Genomic DNA, 16,714 nt, shown 5'->3' on the forward strand with positions numbered 1-16,714 from the left:
GCCTGGGGGGTTTGCACAAGGATAAACCTCAAAGGAGGACTTCCACAGATTTCCAGGCTTTTTGCCCATTGATCCCAACAGAAAACCCCCAGTGAGTAAAGCACAACAAAGCCAGGAGGACAGAGCCCTTTCCTCTTTCCTCTTGGGATCCCACCCAATGGCTCTCTGAGGAAGAGGAGGAGGGGGGAAGGGGGCAGGGGTCTCCTCCCCACCCACCCCCATTGTTGCAGAAGGAGTCCTTTGGGGGCCAGGTTCTCCCCATGGCAGGAGGAGGTCCTTTCAGGGGCCTGGGGTGCCTCCTCCTGGCAGAGAAGGGAAGGGCCTGCTGCATGCCCCCAAGGGCCCCAGCCTTCTCTCCTCCTGGGCCCATCTTCCGGTGGGGATTTGGCTGAAGCAACCCCCTCCTCAAGGGTGCCATGGGTGGCCCTGGCCCACCAGCAGAGGAGGCCCAAAGGGACTGCTGGGGTCTCCTCCAAGGAAGCAGGTGGCCCACGGGGAAAAGGAGGGTCTGGCATCCCACTGGCAGGCTGGGCATGGGCAGGCCGCAGAGCGCAAGCGGGATATGTTGGAGAACGGAATGAGGGATCGCTACTGCCCCTGGAAAGTAGACCACCACCACCACTCACCTGCCCACCCGCCAGTCTTCAGGGTCCCAAGGGCCACCATTGTGGGGGAGAGGGATGAGGGGGCTTTGGGCAGGGCTGAAGGGGCCAGGGGAGGAGAGCTGGCCTGGCACAAAGCGTGGGATGAGAACAAGAGGGCAGACAGAAAGGTAACAAAACTTTATTCCCCAGGAGAGAAATGCTTGGTCTCTGTCCTTGCACAGCAGCTTCCTTAGACCTGGAAACAGAGGCCGAAGGGACCACCGAGTCCCCCAGGCACATCCCCCCCCCCTCGGTCCCAGCTCCCCAAAAGCAGTCCAGGGGTGGGGTGAAGGAGGAGATGTGGAGGGCTGCCATGACTGGATAGGGTGCTGCCCACAGGCAGATGGACTGCCCCAATGCTTCCCGGCGGGCCCGGCCCCTCTCAGGCCTGCAGGTGCCTGGTGATGCGACGGAGCTTCTCCTTCTTGTTCCTGTTGCCGTGCTTCTTCCAGGGCTTCCCTGGGCCGCCCTCCTTGGCACTGGAGCTGGGCGGGCCCCGCTGGCCAGAGAGTCCTCCTTGGGAGCCCAGCGCCAAGGATGGCCTGCCCCGCGTGAAGGCACGGATGTCCTCCTGGAGAGGAAGGGGGGAGGCAATGCTGGGAGATGGGCTCCAAAGGGAGCTGCAGCCCCAAACACAAGCAAGGGGGACTCCACAAAGGCCCCTGACCCTCTCTCCCCAACCCCCTCCAGGGAGCCCTTACCTGGTGGAAGAAGTCGGCATCCACCCCGTTGTCCACTTGCGTAGTCCTCCGGCTCCGGCCTGGCCGTGCCCTTGTCCCAGGGGGAGGGGCCTTGGGGGCCGGGCTGCCTCTCTTGTGCCAGCGCTGGAACTCCTGGGCATCTGTTCCGGGCGGCGGGTGGCAGTAGAGCAGCTTGCCCTGGAAGAGCCAGGCAAGGGGTAGGCGGGGGTCAGCTTGGCCAGCTCCACTCCCCCAGCCCAACTCTCATTCTGTAAGCCCTCAGCAGCAGGGGTGGAAGGTAATCCCCTTGGCTCCAGATGCAAAGTCAAGAGAGGAGGAGGAGGAGGAGGAGGAGGAGGAGGAGGAGGAGGAAGAGCAGAACCTGCCTGCCCTCTCCTCACCTCCCAGAGTCAACATAAGGAGCCGGAGCCACCAACGCCAGATCCGCTTAGGAAGAGGACACACCAAGCAGCAGAGGGAACTGGGTATGTGAAGCTGGGAGAAAAGAAGGCTGAGAGCAGAAGAAGAGGAAGAGGAAGAAGAAGAAGAGGAGGAGCAGGAGGAGGAGGAGGAAGAAGAGGGTAGGAGAACAGAATGGCTGAAAGGTCACACGGAGGCAGAGGAGGAGGAAGAAAGGCTGTTTGCTGCTGCTGGTGGCCCAAAAACTATGAAATGGATCAAGGGGTTCAAACTGCAACATAAAAGGTCCCACCTAAATATTCGGAAGCGCATCCTGGCTGTCGGCGCTGTTGGACAGTGGAATGTCTTTCTGCCTTTTCTGGTGGCGCCTTCACCACTGGAGCTTTTGAGCAGAGACCAGGCAGCTGCCTTTTGGGGGCACTACGAGTGTGTGATCCCCCCGCCTGACAGAGGGGGGTTGGGCTGCAGAGCCCTGGGGGTCCCTTGCAACTATGACCCTATGTATTCCCTTGGGGGGGCCTGCTCATCCAGCCACAGGCTGTTCAACAACAACAAATCTCAACATCCAACCTCTGGATTTATGGGCCAGCCCTCCTCACTCTTTGGGTCTCAGGTATATGGGGCTTCCTCTCCCAGAAGTACCGGGCAGATTGTGCTAGCCGACGTTCCAGATCTCAGGAGGAGGAAACCTCTTCTTTATTTTTATATCTTTGGAAAATGTTTTGCTGGAAGTTCTAAATGTTGAAGGAAGAAACCAGTTCCCGCCCCATGAGCTTCCAGGCTGGGAATCTGTTATTCTATGGAGCGGGGATCCTTGGGCTGGGCGCAGGGGATAGGAAGAGACAAGCAGGGAAAGATAAGCGGGGGGCCCTGTTGCTCTTCCTTGGCCCTGCGCCCCTCACTCTGCACCTGAACCCCCTCTTCACTGAGTCTCCTCTCCCACCCAGCGCTTGCAGAGAGAGATCTTACCACCACATCGACACTGTCCTGGATGCTCAGAAGCCTCTTGGGCACTTACCGTGACGTAGTCCTTCAGCACGTAGCGAGCCGAGCGGGGCTGATCCGGCTGCCCGTGGTCCGTCATGAACCCCCTCATATCTGTAGTGGGTGGAGGGCAGAAGGGAGAGGTGGGCAGCAGAAAGGAAGGAAGGAAGAGGCAGATCAGGCCGCCTTCAGGGAAAGGCATCCCCAAGGGACCAAGGGGAGCCACCTGCCCTTCCTTCCTTCCTTCCTTCCTTCCTTCCTTCCTTCCTTCTCCGGGCAGAAGGGGGAACATCTGTCCCCAAACCAGGCAGAGGCGCACGCTCACACCCCGGCCTTGCTGGGCAGCCACTCACATCCGTAGGTGGTCAGCAGCTCCTCTGAGGTGGGCGGCCGGTCAGGCGCCTCATCTTCTCTCGGCCGGACAATGTTGATGCCGTAGGTTGACTCCAGAACGGAACGGGGGATGCGCTGGCAAACGTTCAAGAGTCAAGGAAGGACCAAGGATGCCTATGGGTGCAATTAGGGCAAGCCGGGGGCTCCCCAAGACAAGAGGGATTTGGGGGCTCCTCAAGACCAGACAAGCTCCCCTTCTTTCCTCCATGCAGTCCATCTGCAATGAGTCCCACCTCTCTCCCCACAGATGCCCACAAGACACGAGGCCAAGCATCAGGAGGACCTGCTTTCGACGCCTGCAAATATTTGGGAGGAAGCCTGGTTCAGTGGCCACTGAAGAGAGCCCTTTTTGGCCTAGAAAGCAAGGTCCCGTGGCTTGACCCAGTCCATAGCTGGATGGACTCTAGATCACTCCCCAAACGGACAGACAGAGCAGAAGCACTCACTCTGCAGGCATGGGCCGGGAGGCCCAGCCTTCCTTCTGTCCGGCTCCTTCTGATGGCCAGACAGTCTGCCCTGAAGAGAATGTCCAGTTAAAAGCCCCTCCCCCGTGTGATCTTCTCTGCACTCTTGAAAGGGCTCCATGGGGCGGCCTGCAGGACTCTTCCCCCCAGAGAAAGCCAGGGGTGGGGGGCCTGAAGCTGGAGAACAGCCCTGGGCCAAACAGAGTAAGTACGAAAACCGCTGGTTCCAGCCCCAGGGCAAGAGGCCGGTGCCCCCTCACTGGCTCTCCTCCCTTGGGCCCAGCACGGTGTCCCCCCAGCCCACCCACAAAGACACTGGCCAGCCACTTTTGGGGGCCCTCCCTTTGGAAGGTGGTCTGGCTGGTCCAGGGCCCCCGCCATGCCACTTCCTCTGCCTCGTCTCCTCTGACCAGCTTTTGCTCTTTGGCCAAGTCAGCCCTAAGCACAACAGTCAGATTCCAGAGGCTGCTCCAAGGTTCCCGTCAGCCAAAGCAATGGACCCCCCCCCCCCCCCGCTTCACCAGGAGTTGGCCCTCACTGGGCCCTGTAGTCAACACCCAACAAAACATTCCCTTCTCCACCCAGCCCAATCTCCCCAAGTCCCCAGGATGCCCAACGTCGGGGTCCTTTCTCCAGCTTTTTCCATGGCACTCTGAACCCCCCCTTCCCCCCACACCCACTGTGATGGTCCTCTCCCCAGTTCTGACCCCCACACCTCCCTGGCCCAGCTGACCTTTGCTCCTAGGCTCTCGACACTGAAGGCCAGCTCTCTCCATTGGTCTAAGAAGCAGCGGGCAGTGTCAACAAACCCTTCCCCCCCCCCCCCCACCGCCTTCCCCTCAGGACCCAGGTTGGCTTCTTCCCTTCCCTCAGGGGTCTTGGCTCTTGCATCCATCCATCGCCCTTCCCCTCCCACATCAAGCTTCTCTCGTCCTCATAAGCAAGCAGTGCCCCTCCCTCTCGATACTTTCCAGCACAGTCTTTGAACACAGGTGCACAGGCAGGTTGAAGGGGCACCTTGGCCCACCTCTAGTCCAGGAAGGGTGCATCCCTGGCTATCCTCCCCCCTCCTTCCCTCAGGAATGACCCATCCCCCTCTGCCCAGGCTCCTGTCGGGACGGAGGCCAGGCTTGGACAATCCCTGAGCAAGAAGGCAAGTGACACAGACAAATCATAGAAGAGTTGAAAGAGGTCACACGGGCCATCTAGTCCGTGTGGAAGATTGGGATCATCCCAGCCCCTGACACACACACACCCAGAGCCCCACTCGGTGCAGGAAAAGGATATGAGGGAGACCGGGGGGACGTGGTCCCTCATCTGGTCGATGGGCAGGATCCCACTGCAAATCATCTCAGCCTTTGTGGAAACAAAGGAGGGCATCACCAGGCCAGGGCAGTCACACAGGCACAGCCCGGGCTCCACGTACAGCGTCTGCAGACACAACAACAACCAAAAGGTGGGCCTTCCGGGGAACGGGGGCTCTCTGGCACAGAGCCAGCGTATTGGGGTCTCCTCTGGGCAAAGCCAGCCCTTCCTCAGCATCCCTCAGCCCCAAGGGGGGTTCCCAGATGGGGTCTGCGGAGGTGTGATCACTGCCCCGGGAAGAGCAGCTCTCGCAGAAGGACTGCCGTCAACTGGGGAGGCACCAGCCCCTCTGAGCCCCCCTTTGCTCATCGCCCAGGGCCAACACAGGACCCACCCGCTGCCTGCCTGCCTGTCTTGCCACCCTCAGGCATACCTGGAAGTGCTTCGTGTGCCCCGGGGTGGCCGAGACGGAGACCTTCTTCTTCCCCAGGATGGTGTTGATGGTGGAGCTCTTTCCGACATTGGGGTAGCCCACCTGAGGGAGGGAGGGAGGGGGGGAGGCACTCAGCCTCACCTTGCCAGACCGGGCCATGGAAGTGTGTGTGTGTGTGTGTGTGTGAGGGGGAGAGGTGCAGGGACTATGGCCAGCTCCCTTTTGAGGGGAACCTTGGGGGCCCCCCTGACCCCACCCAGGCCCCATGTGGAGGCAGATGTGGAGGCAGATGTGGAGGCAGATGTGGGGCACACTCCCCCAGCACCCATAAAGGAAGCTGGTTCCACTGGACTGGGGGACGTGGCCCCCTTCGACTCACCAGCCCAACAGTCACCTCCCCGTCTCTGACGGTCTTTTTCCCTTCATGGACCGAGCGGAAGACCTGCAGGAGCTCCTCTCGCTGCACTAAGTGGCTGCTGTTCCTGGGGGGGTGCTGCAGCGGGGGTCCGGGCCCTTTGGGGGTCTCAAGGCGCTCCGCCCTGCTCTCCCCGCCTGTGGCCCCGCTCCCCTCGTCCTCGGAGCACGTCAGCCAGGCCTCCTCCCCCTCCCAATCCTCCTCGCAGTCCTCATAAGCGTCACTCTCTTCCTCCGAGGAGTCCTCTTCCTCTGAGGAGGAGCCTGGGTCGCTCTCGGATTGGCTGCTCAGGGTCCGGCCCTCCCTCGGCCAGGAAGCCGCTTCCTCCTCCAGACCCGGTCCCTCCGCCTCTGTCCCCTGCACAAAAGAAAGCAGGAGACAAACACTGTGGGGCACGACTCCTCCACAGCAAACAATAAATAATAATAATAATAAAATGTAAAAAGAGGGCTGCTGCAGCCTCTTGGTGCAGAGGTGCAATATTTGCAAGGCCTCCTCAAGTTGCACATTTGTCAACAGTGTCATCCGGCAGCAATTAAAAAATCCAATGCAATGTGAGGCAACCTCAACGGGAGAAGAGTGTCCCAGTCGAGGGAAGCAGGAGTCCCACCGTGTTCAGCTCTGGTGAGGAAGAAGACCCTGGTGCGAAGAGCACCTTGGAAGGTTGTGGACCCTCCTTGGCTGGAGGTTTTTAACAGAGCTTGCCTGGCCCACCTTTCAGGGGTGGTTTTCAGCAAGAGCACCAGCAGGCCTGGACTCAATGGCTCTTGAGGGAAACTGCCAGTGCTATCATTCTATGGGCTTGAACTACTCTGAAGTCTTAAGACCCTAGAATATGTGTGCATGTGGGGGACACTCTATAAGAAGAGCCCCAAAGGCAGTGAGAACTGCCTGCAAGGAAGCTGCCAACCCCCCCCCCCCCCCCAGTTCCATCCTTGGCCTGCGCAACAGCCCCCCATCCTGCCCCCACCCGGCATTACCTTAGAGAGTGCAGCCAGCCTCTTGCCCTCCGCCAGGGCCGACCAGAAGACCACCCTGACCCCCTCCTCTTCAAAGAACTGGGCCCAGGCAGCACGCTGCTCCTCGCTCAGCAGATCAGCCTTGTTCAGCAGGATGAGGTTCTCCTTCTCGGGGCTGATCTCCTTGGCATAGCTTTCCTACAAGAGGCAGAAGCAAGAGCCATCGCCAGCTGCGGGGAAGCACCAGCAGGGAAAGGGAAGGGGATGGGGCGCCTCCACAAAACCCACCCCCACTCAGGGAGGGCAAAATGTCGGCAGGAGGAGGAGAGACTGAGAACAGAATGGAAGTCTATCCGGCACCGAAGGCATCCTTCAGGGCAGGAGTGACCAAGAGCTGCCAGTGCCTGGAGTAAAACTACTGCCCCACATAAACCCCACTCGGGAACACGGGGAGGGGGCACCTACCAGGTCTCTGCACCTGAAGAGGAGGGGGTTCCTGGCATCCACAATCTGGACCACAACGTCACTGCAAAGGGAAAAGGAAAGGTAGGCCTGTGTTCATGCGCTCACTCACTCCCCAGTGCTTTTTGGAAGCGCCGCTGGGGGCAGCAAAGGCAGCAGCACAAGGAAACCTCAAGGCTGGGCTTCTGCAATGCACATAACAATAACAACAACAACAACAACCGTCTTCTTATATCCTGCCTCCATCTCCCTGAAGGGACTCAGAGCGTCTCACATATGGCACAAAGTGCCTAAAGCAGAGCATAAAATAAACACAACTACAATAATAATAATAATAATAGTAATAGTAATAATAATTTATTTACACCCTGCCTGTATCTCCCCAAGGGGAGTCGTGCAGCTTACATGAGGACACACCCATCAATACAGTAAACACAATATAACACAATATAACACAACAGAAATCAGAAAATAACATAATATACAAAACCAATGTAAATAAGTCGCCATTAGGCTGAGAATTGCGGTATATAAGCGAAGTAATAAATAAATAAATAAATAAATAAGCAACACAACAATATAAAATCAAACATTAAAACACAAATGATCACACTGGGCAGGGCCAATACAACAAAATAAAACACAGAGCGTACAAAACAACAATTTAAAAGTCAGAACAACACCCAAGACCTATGGTGACCACTATCACAGGACATGGCCAGGCTGTAAACAAGACAAGGGAATGGGATCGTGCACATTGTAGCTACAGAACAAGAGCATGGGATGAAATGGCTGTGCTGTGTCACTGATTGTGGACAACTAGGGCTAGGCGTTCTCCATTGGGCTATTTCTGTACTGAATGTGGAAACTCCAATTACTTCAAAACGCAGTAGCCATATTGGCCACAGGAACATCCAGGAGTGAGCCTATTACACCCATATTAAAGCCACTCCACTGGCTGTCAGTTACTTTCTGGGCAAAGTGTTGGTTTTGAGTTGCTGTAAGTTTTCCAGGCTGTACAGCCATTCTCCAGAAGCATTCTCTCCTGACGTTTTGCCTGCATCTGTGGCAGGCGTCCTCAGTGTTGTCAGGTCCTCACAACCTCTGAGGATGCCTGCCATAGATGCAGGCAAAACGTCAGGAGAGAATGCTTCCGGAACATGGCTGTACAGCCCGAAAAACTTACAGCAACCAGTGATTCCAGCCAAGAAAGCCTTCGACAACATGTTGGTGCTGACCTTTGAAGCCCTGCATGTTTTGGGTCCAGGTGTCCTATAGGACCACCTATCTCCTATACAATCCATGGCCTCTTTGGACACTGAGTCCCTTTTAAGGATGTTTACTTCAACCAGACAGAACCCAACTGATGACCATCATCCAGCATCAGATGTAAAATGACATGCTGGAAGAGCTGCAACAGCCAGATCAGCTGTTGGAATGGAAGATGCAACTGACAACCCTTCTCTTCTGGCAAGAGGCTGACCTGGTCAGTTTTAAGTTGGATTGTTGTAGGTTTTTCTGGGCTATATAGCCATGTTCTAGAGGCATTCTCTCCTGACGTTTCACCTGCATCTATGGCAAGCATCCTCAGAGGTAGTGGGGTCTGTTGGAACTAGGAAAAAGGGTTTATATATCTGTGGAATGACCAGGGTGGGACAAAGGACTCTTGTCTGCTGGAGCGAGGTGGGAATGTTTCAAGTTTTAAGTTGTGAATTTTAATCTGCCTTTCATCTGCAGATTTGAATGTGTGTTTTAACTCTTTATCTTGGTTGTATGTCTTTTAATAGTGTTTTATCTCTTGTTTTAGTGATGCTGTATCCCACCTAATACCGCAGGAAGAAGCGGGTACTACATTCATTATCATTACTATTATTCCTGCACTATATGCAGCGAGTCCAACATTTGGAGAGATACCTACTCTGACACAGCCATCACAGAGCCCTCCTTCTCCACATTATTATTATTATTATTATTATTATTATTATTATTATTATAACTTTATTTGTACCCCGCTAGCATCTCCCGAAGGATTCGATGCGGCTTACAACAGGCCGAAGCCCACACAATACAATACAACAATACAATACCTAGCAAATAAAACTGTTAAAGCAGAAAAAACAATACAATAGCAATACAACAAGACATTGTTAAAAACTGAGCCGGCTGGAGTAGGTGTACAGGATTAAAAAGTGCTGATGTGTCGGAGGGATATGGGATTATAATATAAGTGCGATGTGCAGTGTGAGGTGGTTTTGGTTCTGACTAAAGTGCTTCTGGGATTTGGTCCTGGGATTCCTAGTCTGAGAAGGCACATTTGAACAGCCAGGTTTTCAAATTCTTTCTGAAGACTGCCAGTGTAGGGGCTTGTCTGAGGTCTTTCGGAAGGGCGTTCCAGAGGCGGGGGGCCACCACGGAGAAGGCCCTGTCCCGTGTCCCCACCAAGCGCGCTTGTGACGCGGGCGGGATCACGAGCAGGGTCTCTCCAGATGACCGGAGTGAGTGTGTGGGTTCGTAGACAGCGATGCGGTCACGCAGATAGGGTGGTCCCAAACCGTTCAGGGCTTTGTAGGTAAGCACCTGCACCTTAAATTGGGCTCGGAAGATAAACGGCAGCCAGTGGAGCTCCTTAAACAGGAGGGTTGACCTCTCTCTGTAATGAGCCCCAGTTAACATTCTGGCTGCTGCCCGCTGGACCAATTGGAGTTTCCGGGCCGTTTTCAAGGGTAGCCCCACGTAGAGGACACACACATCTCAGGACACACCCACACACATATATATTCTACCTGCTTGACCTCTGACACCAAAGGCTGCCAGAGAGCATTACCTTCTTTCCAAGACCCGCCACAGCTGGCGCCAAAAGTCCAAATTTCGTTCAAAGGGAGTCAAAAGGAGCTTCTGTTCTTCCTCCAACCTGGAAGAAACAAGGGAGGGAAACATCAGCACCGGAGCATTCAATGAGTAACCACGATGCCACGGCACCAGGAGTTGTGACCTGCACCACTCGCCTTCTACCTTCTCTGGCTAAAACATTCAGCAGAGCTTCAACTCCTAGCGAGGGAAATGTTTTGGAACAGGACCCATCACAGTGCAATACACAGAGGAGCAGGGCTGTGCCTCTCCATCGAGACGAGGGAAGAGCCCACTGGGCACAGCTGGATGCCACCATCCAAAAGCTGCCCCCCTCTAGGACCAGCTCTTCCAAAGGCACCTGCCTGGAACCCCCACCTCCCACACAAACGCACACCAGACCACAACACAAGGGGAAAGGAGGAACAGGGCCCTTCCCACTGTGGAATCACATTAGCTCAGTGTCTGCCTGAACTCCTCTTAGATGGTTTTTGAGTCAGATGAAAACAATGCTCTTTCTTCGGGGGGAAGGCAGGACTTGAAGGGGGAGGCCAGTGTATCTGAACCAGCCTTTTTTCCTCTCCACAGAATAATGGCCATTGAGCTAGTACAAAATCTCTACTGAAAGCAGTTACAGACACAAGACTTGCTTCCTTTGGGCTCATCATTCCATCCTTTGGAGCCTAGATTTGCAAGGTAGGTGTCAGGAGTCAATTTCTGACGGCATGAAGACATTACAAATTCCCTCCGTGACATCCTGACTGAATCATCCTGGCTGCCTCTATTTTCTCTCTGTGACATTTTGAAGCCAGCAGAGGCCACTGGAAACCTTGTTTTGGAACTTGTGAAGCAACAAGTTCTAATAAGGACACTGAGAAGAGGGGGAGGGGGAGATGGGCAGGAAAGGTGTATAAAAGGAAGTGGTGGTGGGGAAAAGTCAGTAGTGTCTTACTTTGCTGCAGAGATACAAGCAATATATTCATTTCAAAGCAAAAGCGGCTTGTGAGTGATCATTTAATATTGCTATATAAAACCTACAGCTTACATTAAGACACAAAGTTGGGCCACCAATGGCACCCTGATGTTGGAGGAATATGATCTCTCCTGGACATAAGGCACGCTGGATCTCTGCAGAGCCAGTACCTGTCCAGATTGCATCCTGACCCAGTTTCATTGAGAATGGATAGATGCCGCTGTCCCTTACAGTGGGACAGGAACCACAAGGCCACACAAAGAACCCCCCAGGTTGACGCACTCACCGAACCAGCTGCCTCCTCCACTCCAGGAAGCCGTCCCTCTCCGCCTGGCTCAGCATTTCAGGGCTGGTCTGCTTATTCCAGTGTGGCCTGGAGCAACCATGCACAAAACAAAAAGGACATCATGCCAGAGAATGTTTACGGTCATTCTCAAAGCAGCCAATGCATGAAAAATGAGAGATAAGAATATAGGAGACTTCTGAAGTTCATCATGACCCATATACAGGAGAACACATTGGTCGCACAAAATGCAAATCCTCAGAAGGAGCTTGGGCTGCAGCGGACTCACCTCCTTGGGATGCAGAGGAATTGCTTGTGCTGCTCCTGAAGCTCCTGGATCTTCTGGGCCTCTTCTGCTGTCGGCAGGCCAGTCCGAGCCTCAGGAGAAACTATCTTGATGTTCAATTTCTCTGCAGAACAACAGAAACAACAACAAATGTCAGAGGGGAGCTGGGTTTGTAACCCAGCTGGAGAAGAACACCCTTGCAAAGAGCTCACCTGCCACAAACTCGGTTCCTGCCAACTCTGCAGTAGCCAGGAATTCGTCCAGCGAGTTCTGCTCTGTGACAGACTGAAGGTTGAGGCGCCCCCAGTCGTAGCCATCATTTAAGTCACTTGTGTGGAGCTGCAAAGGAAGGACACAGAGCGGTACTTCCAAGTGTTGAAGCCAACAGTGGGCTCCGAGGCGAGTCACTCAGATTTGTGTTGGAAAGCTGGCCACTCCATAGCAAATGCCCCTCCTCTGTTTACCCACAAGCAAAGCACCAGAGAGCCAGAGTCATAATCCAAACAGGAGGGGAATAAAGCAGGCAGGGCTCTCCTACCACATCAAGATACAGTAACCCATGGCCTTTCTGCCCTTCAGTGACTACAGAAATGGCACAAAGTCAACAAAGCAATCTTCACAGCCTGGCAAAAGGAACGTCTGTATGTTCCTTTCAGGTGTTTATATGGAATTTGCCATAAGAAGGCAGGAAAGGCCGGTCAACCACCAAACCATTTCCTCCAGCTTCTTGGAAGGTTTTCAGAGCTGGGGTTTTCCAACTGTGGGCGCCAGCTGCTTTAGATTTCAGCTCCCCAAATCTCTGACCGCAGGTTAAAACAGGTCTCTTCCACCTGAGGCCCTCCAGACTTTTGGACTTCATCTCCCAGAATTCCTGATCATTAGACAAGCCGTCAGTTGGGGCTTCTGGGAATTGGAGGCCCAAGCACCTAAAGGAAAATTAAACTGATTTTTTCATAGCAGATTATTTCACATTAAAATGCGATTTTCCTTCTTCTTGGCAGAATGGGATTTGGACTGGATGGCCAACGAGGTCTCTTCCAACTAAAGGATTCTATGATTCTATGAAAACTTTTCTTATCTACAAACAAAGTTCTGCAATTTTCATTTGGATTGTTTGTAGGTTAGTGTTTTTCTCATTTTATCATTATCATGCTGTCTCTCTTTCTGTATTTACATCAAATATGTTTTCCATCTATGAAACTTGATGTTCACATAGAAGTCTCTTCCCCCTTCTTCTAAAAAGTCCATTGGATGTGTGCTTTGTTCCCCTTTGTTTGCAAAGGAAGCAGCACGAGGCCTCTCCCTGCCTCAAGAGACACATTCGGGAAGAGGCAGTATTAAGGATTCTTCTACCAATGTTAAAAAAATATATATTTACAATGGAAATTTCTGTGCTGCCTTTCTCTGGGACAGACCCAAGGCGACTCAAATCATATACATACAAATCATTTTAAAAGTAACTAAATAAGTATTAGAGGTTCTATAATCCTTAAAAACTTTCTGTATTATTGAACATTAAAATTTAAAATCAATCTAAAATTCCCCATTCTTCTGTATCCATAAGTGCCTGGCTTCAATTAAAAGCTGCTTCAAAGAGGAACGTCTTCATGGATGGAAGCCGATCGAATTTCCTCCAGCAGTGAGTTCCACAACATAGGAGCCGCTCCTGAGAGTGTGCCTTCGCTAGTGATTTTTAAGTGCATGTTGGCCAGGAACTGTGTTGAGATAAGGGTCTCCTTACTAGACCGTAGAGGTGTACCAGGTCTACTCTCCTTCCTTCTCTCTCTACCAGGTCAATCTCCTTCCTTTCCTGTAGTTTTCCTTTCCTTATTGTGATTTTATATCGCACTGTGTGTTTGCTTTGTATTGCTTTTTGTATTTTTTGTATTTTTATTATATTTTATTGCTGTATTATTGAGGCTGTATATTTGCATTGTTGCAATTGCTGGGCTTGGCCTCATGTAAGTCACCCTGAGTCCCCTTGGGGAGATGATGGCAGGGTAAAAATAAAGTTTATTATTATTATTATTAGTTTGCAGCCATTGTTCCATTGCGTTCTAGTCTCCGGGGCAGCATAAAGGAAGCCTGCTCCCCCTTCCCCCTCGGGCTTCTCTTCACATCTTGATCCCTGGCCCTCACCATCCTGCCTCGTCTCATCCTTCTCTTCTGCAGGCTACACTGTGCCGTCGCGCCTGAGGCTATAGCTCGTAGAAAAGGAGGCATGAACGTGACATCTGTCCCCAGGGGATTGCTTCTTGCCCTCCTTTAGGGAAACTAAAACTTCCAAGGACCAGAACACAACAGGTAACTCGAAATGATATTCATTGTTGACAATGAGTTATCTTTCTTAGGCACAAACTTGATGTTTCAACAGGGAAAAATACTTTATAAACTTTAAAGTCCAGGGTCCTAGGAGTTTTTAGCTGAGAAGCTTTTCCTGTTTCCCTCTCTCTCAATGGCTGTGAATATCGGAATACACACAACCCCAGTTCAATGGCCTATGTTGAAGGACAAGACCTTCCTCTGGTGCCAAAAGAACGGGAATGAAGGCGCCTGAGATCTTCACAATTTAATTCAGGATGGTCTGATCATAAAGGATAAGACTCAGGGGTAAAAAACCTAAGATAACATACACACTTGGTCCTGCTACAACTTATTGCTCCTAGTCTCCAGAGCAGCAGAAAGGAAGCCTGACCCCCCCTCCTCCCTGGGACTTCCCTTCCCTGTTGGGGTTTTGGGGGGGGGGGCAATTCATAGCCATGGGGCACGTGTGCCTGTATTCCCTCCCCCCATGGCATCTCCACGCTGGTCCCAGGCCTACAGAGACCTGGCAAGAGCGAAGCCCCCACCACAAAAAGGAACCTTAAAATTGCATTATGGAAGTGTTAAAAATCCTGGAATCCTAGAGTGGGAAGAGACCTCCTGGGCCCTCATCCAGTCCAACCCCATTCTGCCAAGAAGCAGGAATGTTGCATTCAAAGCACCCCTGACAGATGGCCATCCAGCCTCATAGAATCCTAGAGTGGGAAGAGACCTCCTGGGCCCTCATCCAGTCCAACCCCATTCTGCCAAGAAGCAGGAATGTTGCATTCAAAGCACCCCTGACAGATGGCCATCCAGCCTCATAGAATCCTAGAGTGGGAAGAGACCTCCTGGGTCCTCATCCAGTCCAACCCCATTCTGCCAAGAAGCAGGAATGTTGCATTCAAATCACCCCTGACAGATGGCCATCCAGCCCCTGTTTCAAAGCTTCCAAAGAAGGAGCCTCTACCACACTCCAGGGTAGAGAGTTCCACTGCTGAATGGCTCTCACAGTCAGGAAGTTCTTCCTCATGTTCAGGTGGAATCTCCTCTCTTGTAGTTTGAAGCCATTGTTCCATTGCGTCCTAGTCTCCAGGGAAGCAGGAAGGAAGCTTGGTCCCTCCTCCTCCCTGTGGCTTCCTCTCACATACTTATACATGGCCCTCATCCTGCCTCGTCTCGTCCTTCTCTTCTTCAGGCTAAACATGCCCGGCAGCTCCTTCAGCCGCGCTCTCCTCTCGGGGCGTGTACTCCAGGCCCTTGATGCAGGAGAAGCACGTTCAAAGCAGTCCTGGAAGATGGCCACCCAGCCTCTGTTGGAAAGCCTCCTGCTTCCTAACTGAAGCTCACCGATACATCAGCCAGGCCTGGCCCCACTTCGGCTCTCCTCCGGGGGTTTTGGACTCCAACTACCGGCTGTGAGGAAGGGTGGGAGCTGGCATCCGAACCCGCGGAGGAGGACCGGAGTGGGCCCGGCCTATCCTTGAAGACGCCAAGCCAAAGCCCAGCAGTATGTCTCTCTTTCAGTTCTTGTGGGTTTTTTCGGGGTATATGGCCATGTTCTAGAGGCATTCTCTCCTGACGTTTTACCTGCATCTACGACAAGCATCCTCAGAGGGAGTGAGGTCTGCTGGAAATAGGAAAATGGGTTTATATATCTGTGGAATGACTGGGGTGGGGCACAGAGCTCTTCTCTGCTGGAGCTAGGTGTGAATGTTTCAACTGACCACCTTCATTAGCATTTGAAGGCCTGGCTGAGCCTGGGAAATGTTTTGTTGAGAGGTGTTAAGATGTGCCTGTTTGTTTCCTCTCTACTGTTTTGCTGTTGTAATTTTAGAGTTTTTTTAATACTGGTAGCCAGATTTTGTTCATTTTCATGGTCTCTTCCTTTTTGTTGACATTGTCCACCTGCTTCTTGTGGATCTCAATGGCTTCTCTGTGTAGCCTCACATGGTGGTTGTGAGAGTGGGCCAACATTTCTGTCTTCTCAAATAATCTGCTGTGTCCAGGTTGGTTCATCAGGTGCTCTGCTATGGCTGACTTCTCTGTTTGAAGGAGTCTGCAGTGCCTTTCATGTTCCTTGATTCGTGTTAACACCTCCCAGCAAGAGATTTTCCCAGGCTCAGGCAGGCCTTCAAATGCCTTCAAATGCTAATGAAGGTGGTCAGTTGAAACCTTCCCACCTAGCTCCAGCAGACAAGAGTCCTTTGCCCCACCCCAGCCATTCCACAGATATACCAACCCTTTTTCCTAGTTCCAACAGACCTCACTCCCTCTGAGAATGCTTGCCATAGATGCAGGCGAAATGTCAGGAGAGAATGCCTCTAGACCATGGCCATATAGCCCGAAAAAACCTACAACAACCCAGGGATTCCGGCCATGAAAGCCTTCGACAAGACATGTCTCTCTTTCTTTCTTTCTCTCTCTCACCCATCCGGGGTCTCCCCGCTGCTTCCCCCCGCGGCCCTGTCCCCGCTCTCGGAGGAGGGCTCTCCCCAGGCCCGGACCCCCCGACGCCGCGGCCTTCTTCTTGCCCATGTTGCTGCCCGAGGAAGGAAGGAAGGGGACCGCTTTCCCGGAGCACGCCGCGCGGTCACGTGGCGGCAGCGGCGCTCGGCCAATGGGAAGGCGCGCCTCCTGCGCGTCGCTCTTCAGGCTCCGGGTGGAATTGCTCCCCCGCGCACATGGGTACCGGGACGTTGCTGCCCCCAAGAGGCCGCCAGGAGGCGCCAGGCCCTCGCCGGGAGAGAAACAGCCAGAAACAGATATTAAGCAATCAAGGCCAGCTAACACCTCGCAACAAAGTATTCTCCCAGGCAGGAAGCAGCCAGGCTTTCAAGCTGCAAGGCCATTCATAGAATCCTA

At 53.1% G+C, this 16,714-nt stretch overlaps 1 protein-coding gene across 1 annotated transcript; it reads right to left on the minus strand.

Moving 5' to 3' along the window:
• Positions 1-767: 767 nt before the first annotated feature.
• On the minus strand, positions 768-16,403 carry LSG1 (large 60S subunit nuclear export GTPase 1). Its single transcript, XM_067466196.1, has 14 exons — positions 16,280-16,403; positions 11,761-11,887; positions 11,552-11,672; positions 11,266-11,352; positions 9,984-10,070; positions 7,163-7,223; positions 6,719-6,895; positions 5,703-6,095; positions 5,324-5,425; positions 4,873-5,016; positions 3,082-3,205; positions 2,763-2,842; positions 1,346-1,522; positions 768-1,215 (listed from the first exon to the last, which is right to left on the minus strand). Exons 1-14 carry the CDS (start codon positions 16,385-16,387, stop codon positions 1,027-1,029), a joined length of 1,977 nt encoding a protein of 658 aa, XP_067322297.1. The 5' UTR covers positions 16,388-16,403; the 3' UTR covers positions 768-1,026.
• Between the last annotated feature and the right edge of the window lie 311 nt (positions 16,404-16,714).

This window comes from Anolis sagrei, chromosome 3 (genome assembly GCF_037176765.1).
Source record: "Anolis sagrei isolate rAnoSag1 chromosome 3, rAnoSag1.mat, whole genome shotgun sequence".
Classification (NCBI taxonomy): Eukaryota; Metazoa; Chordata; class Lepidosauria; order Squamata; family Dactyloidae; genus Anolis; species Anolis sagrei.

Bases quoted from the DNA above. Each gene is read 5' to 3' on its own strand.
- LSG1 (XM_067466196.1), bottom strand. From the start codon at position 16,387: ATGGGCAAGAAGAAGGCCGCGGCGTCGGGGGGTCCGGGCCTGGGGAGA. The intron at 5,017-5,323 runs GTATGCCTGAGG...TTGTGTCTGCAG, and splicing joins GGCACACGAAGCACTTCCAG to ACGCTGTACGTGGAGCCCGG. The intron at 3,206-4,872 runs ATATCCTTTTCC...TGACTCTTGAAC, and splicing joins ACGTCCCCCCGGTCTCCCTC to GTTTGCCAGCGCATCCCCCG.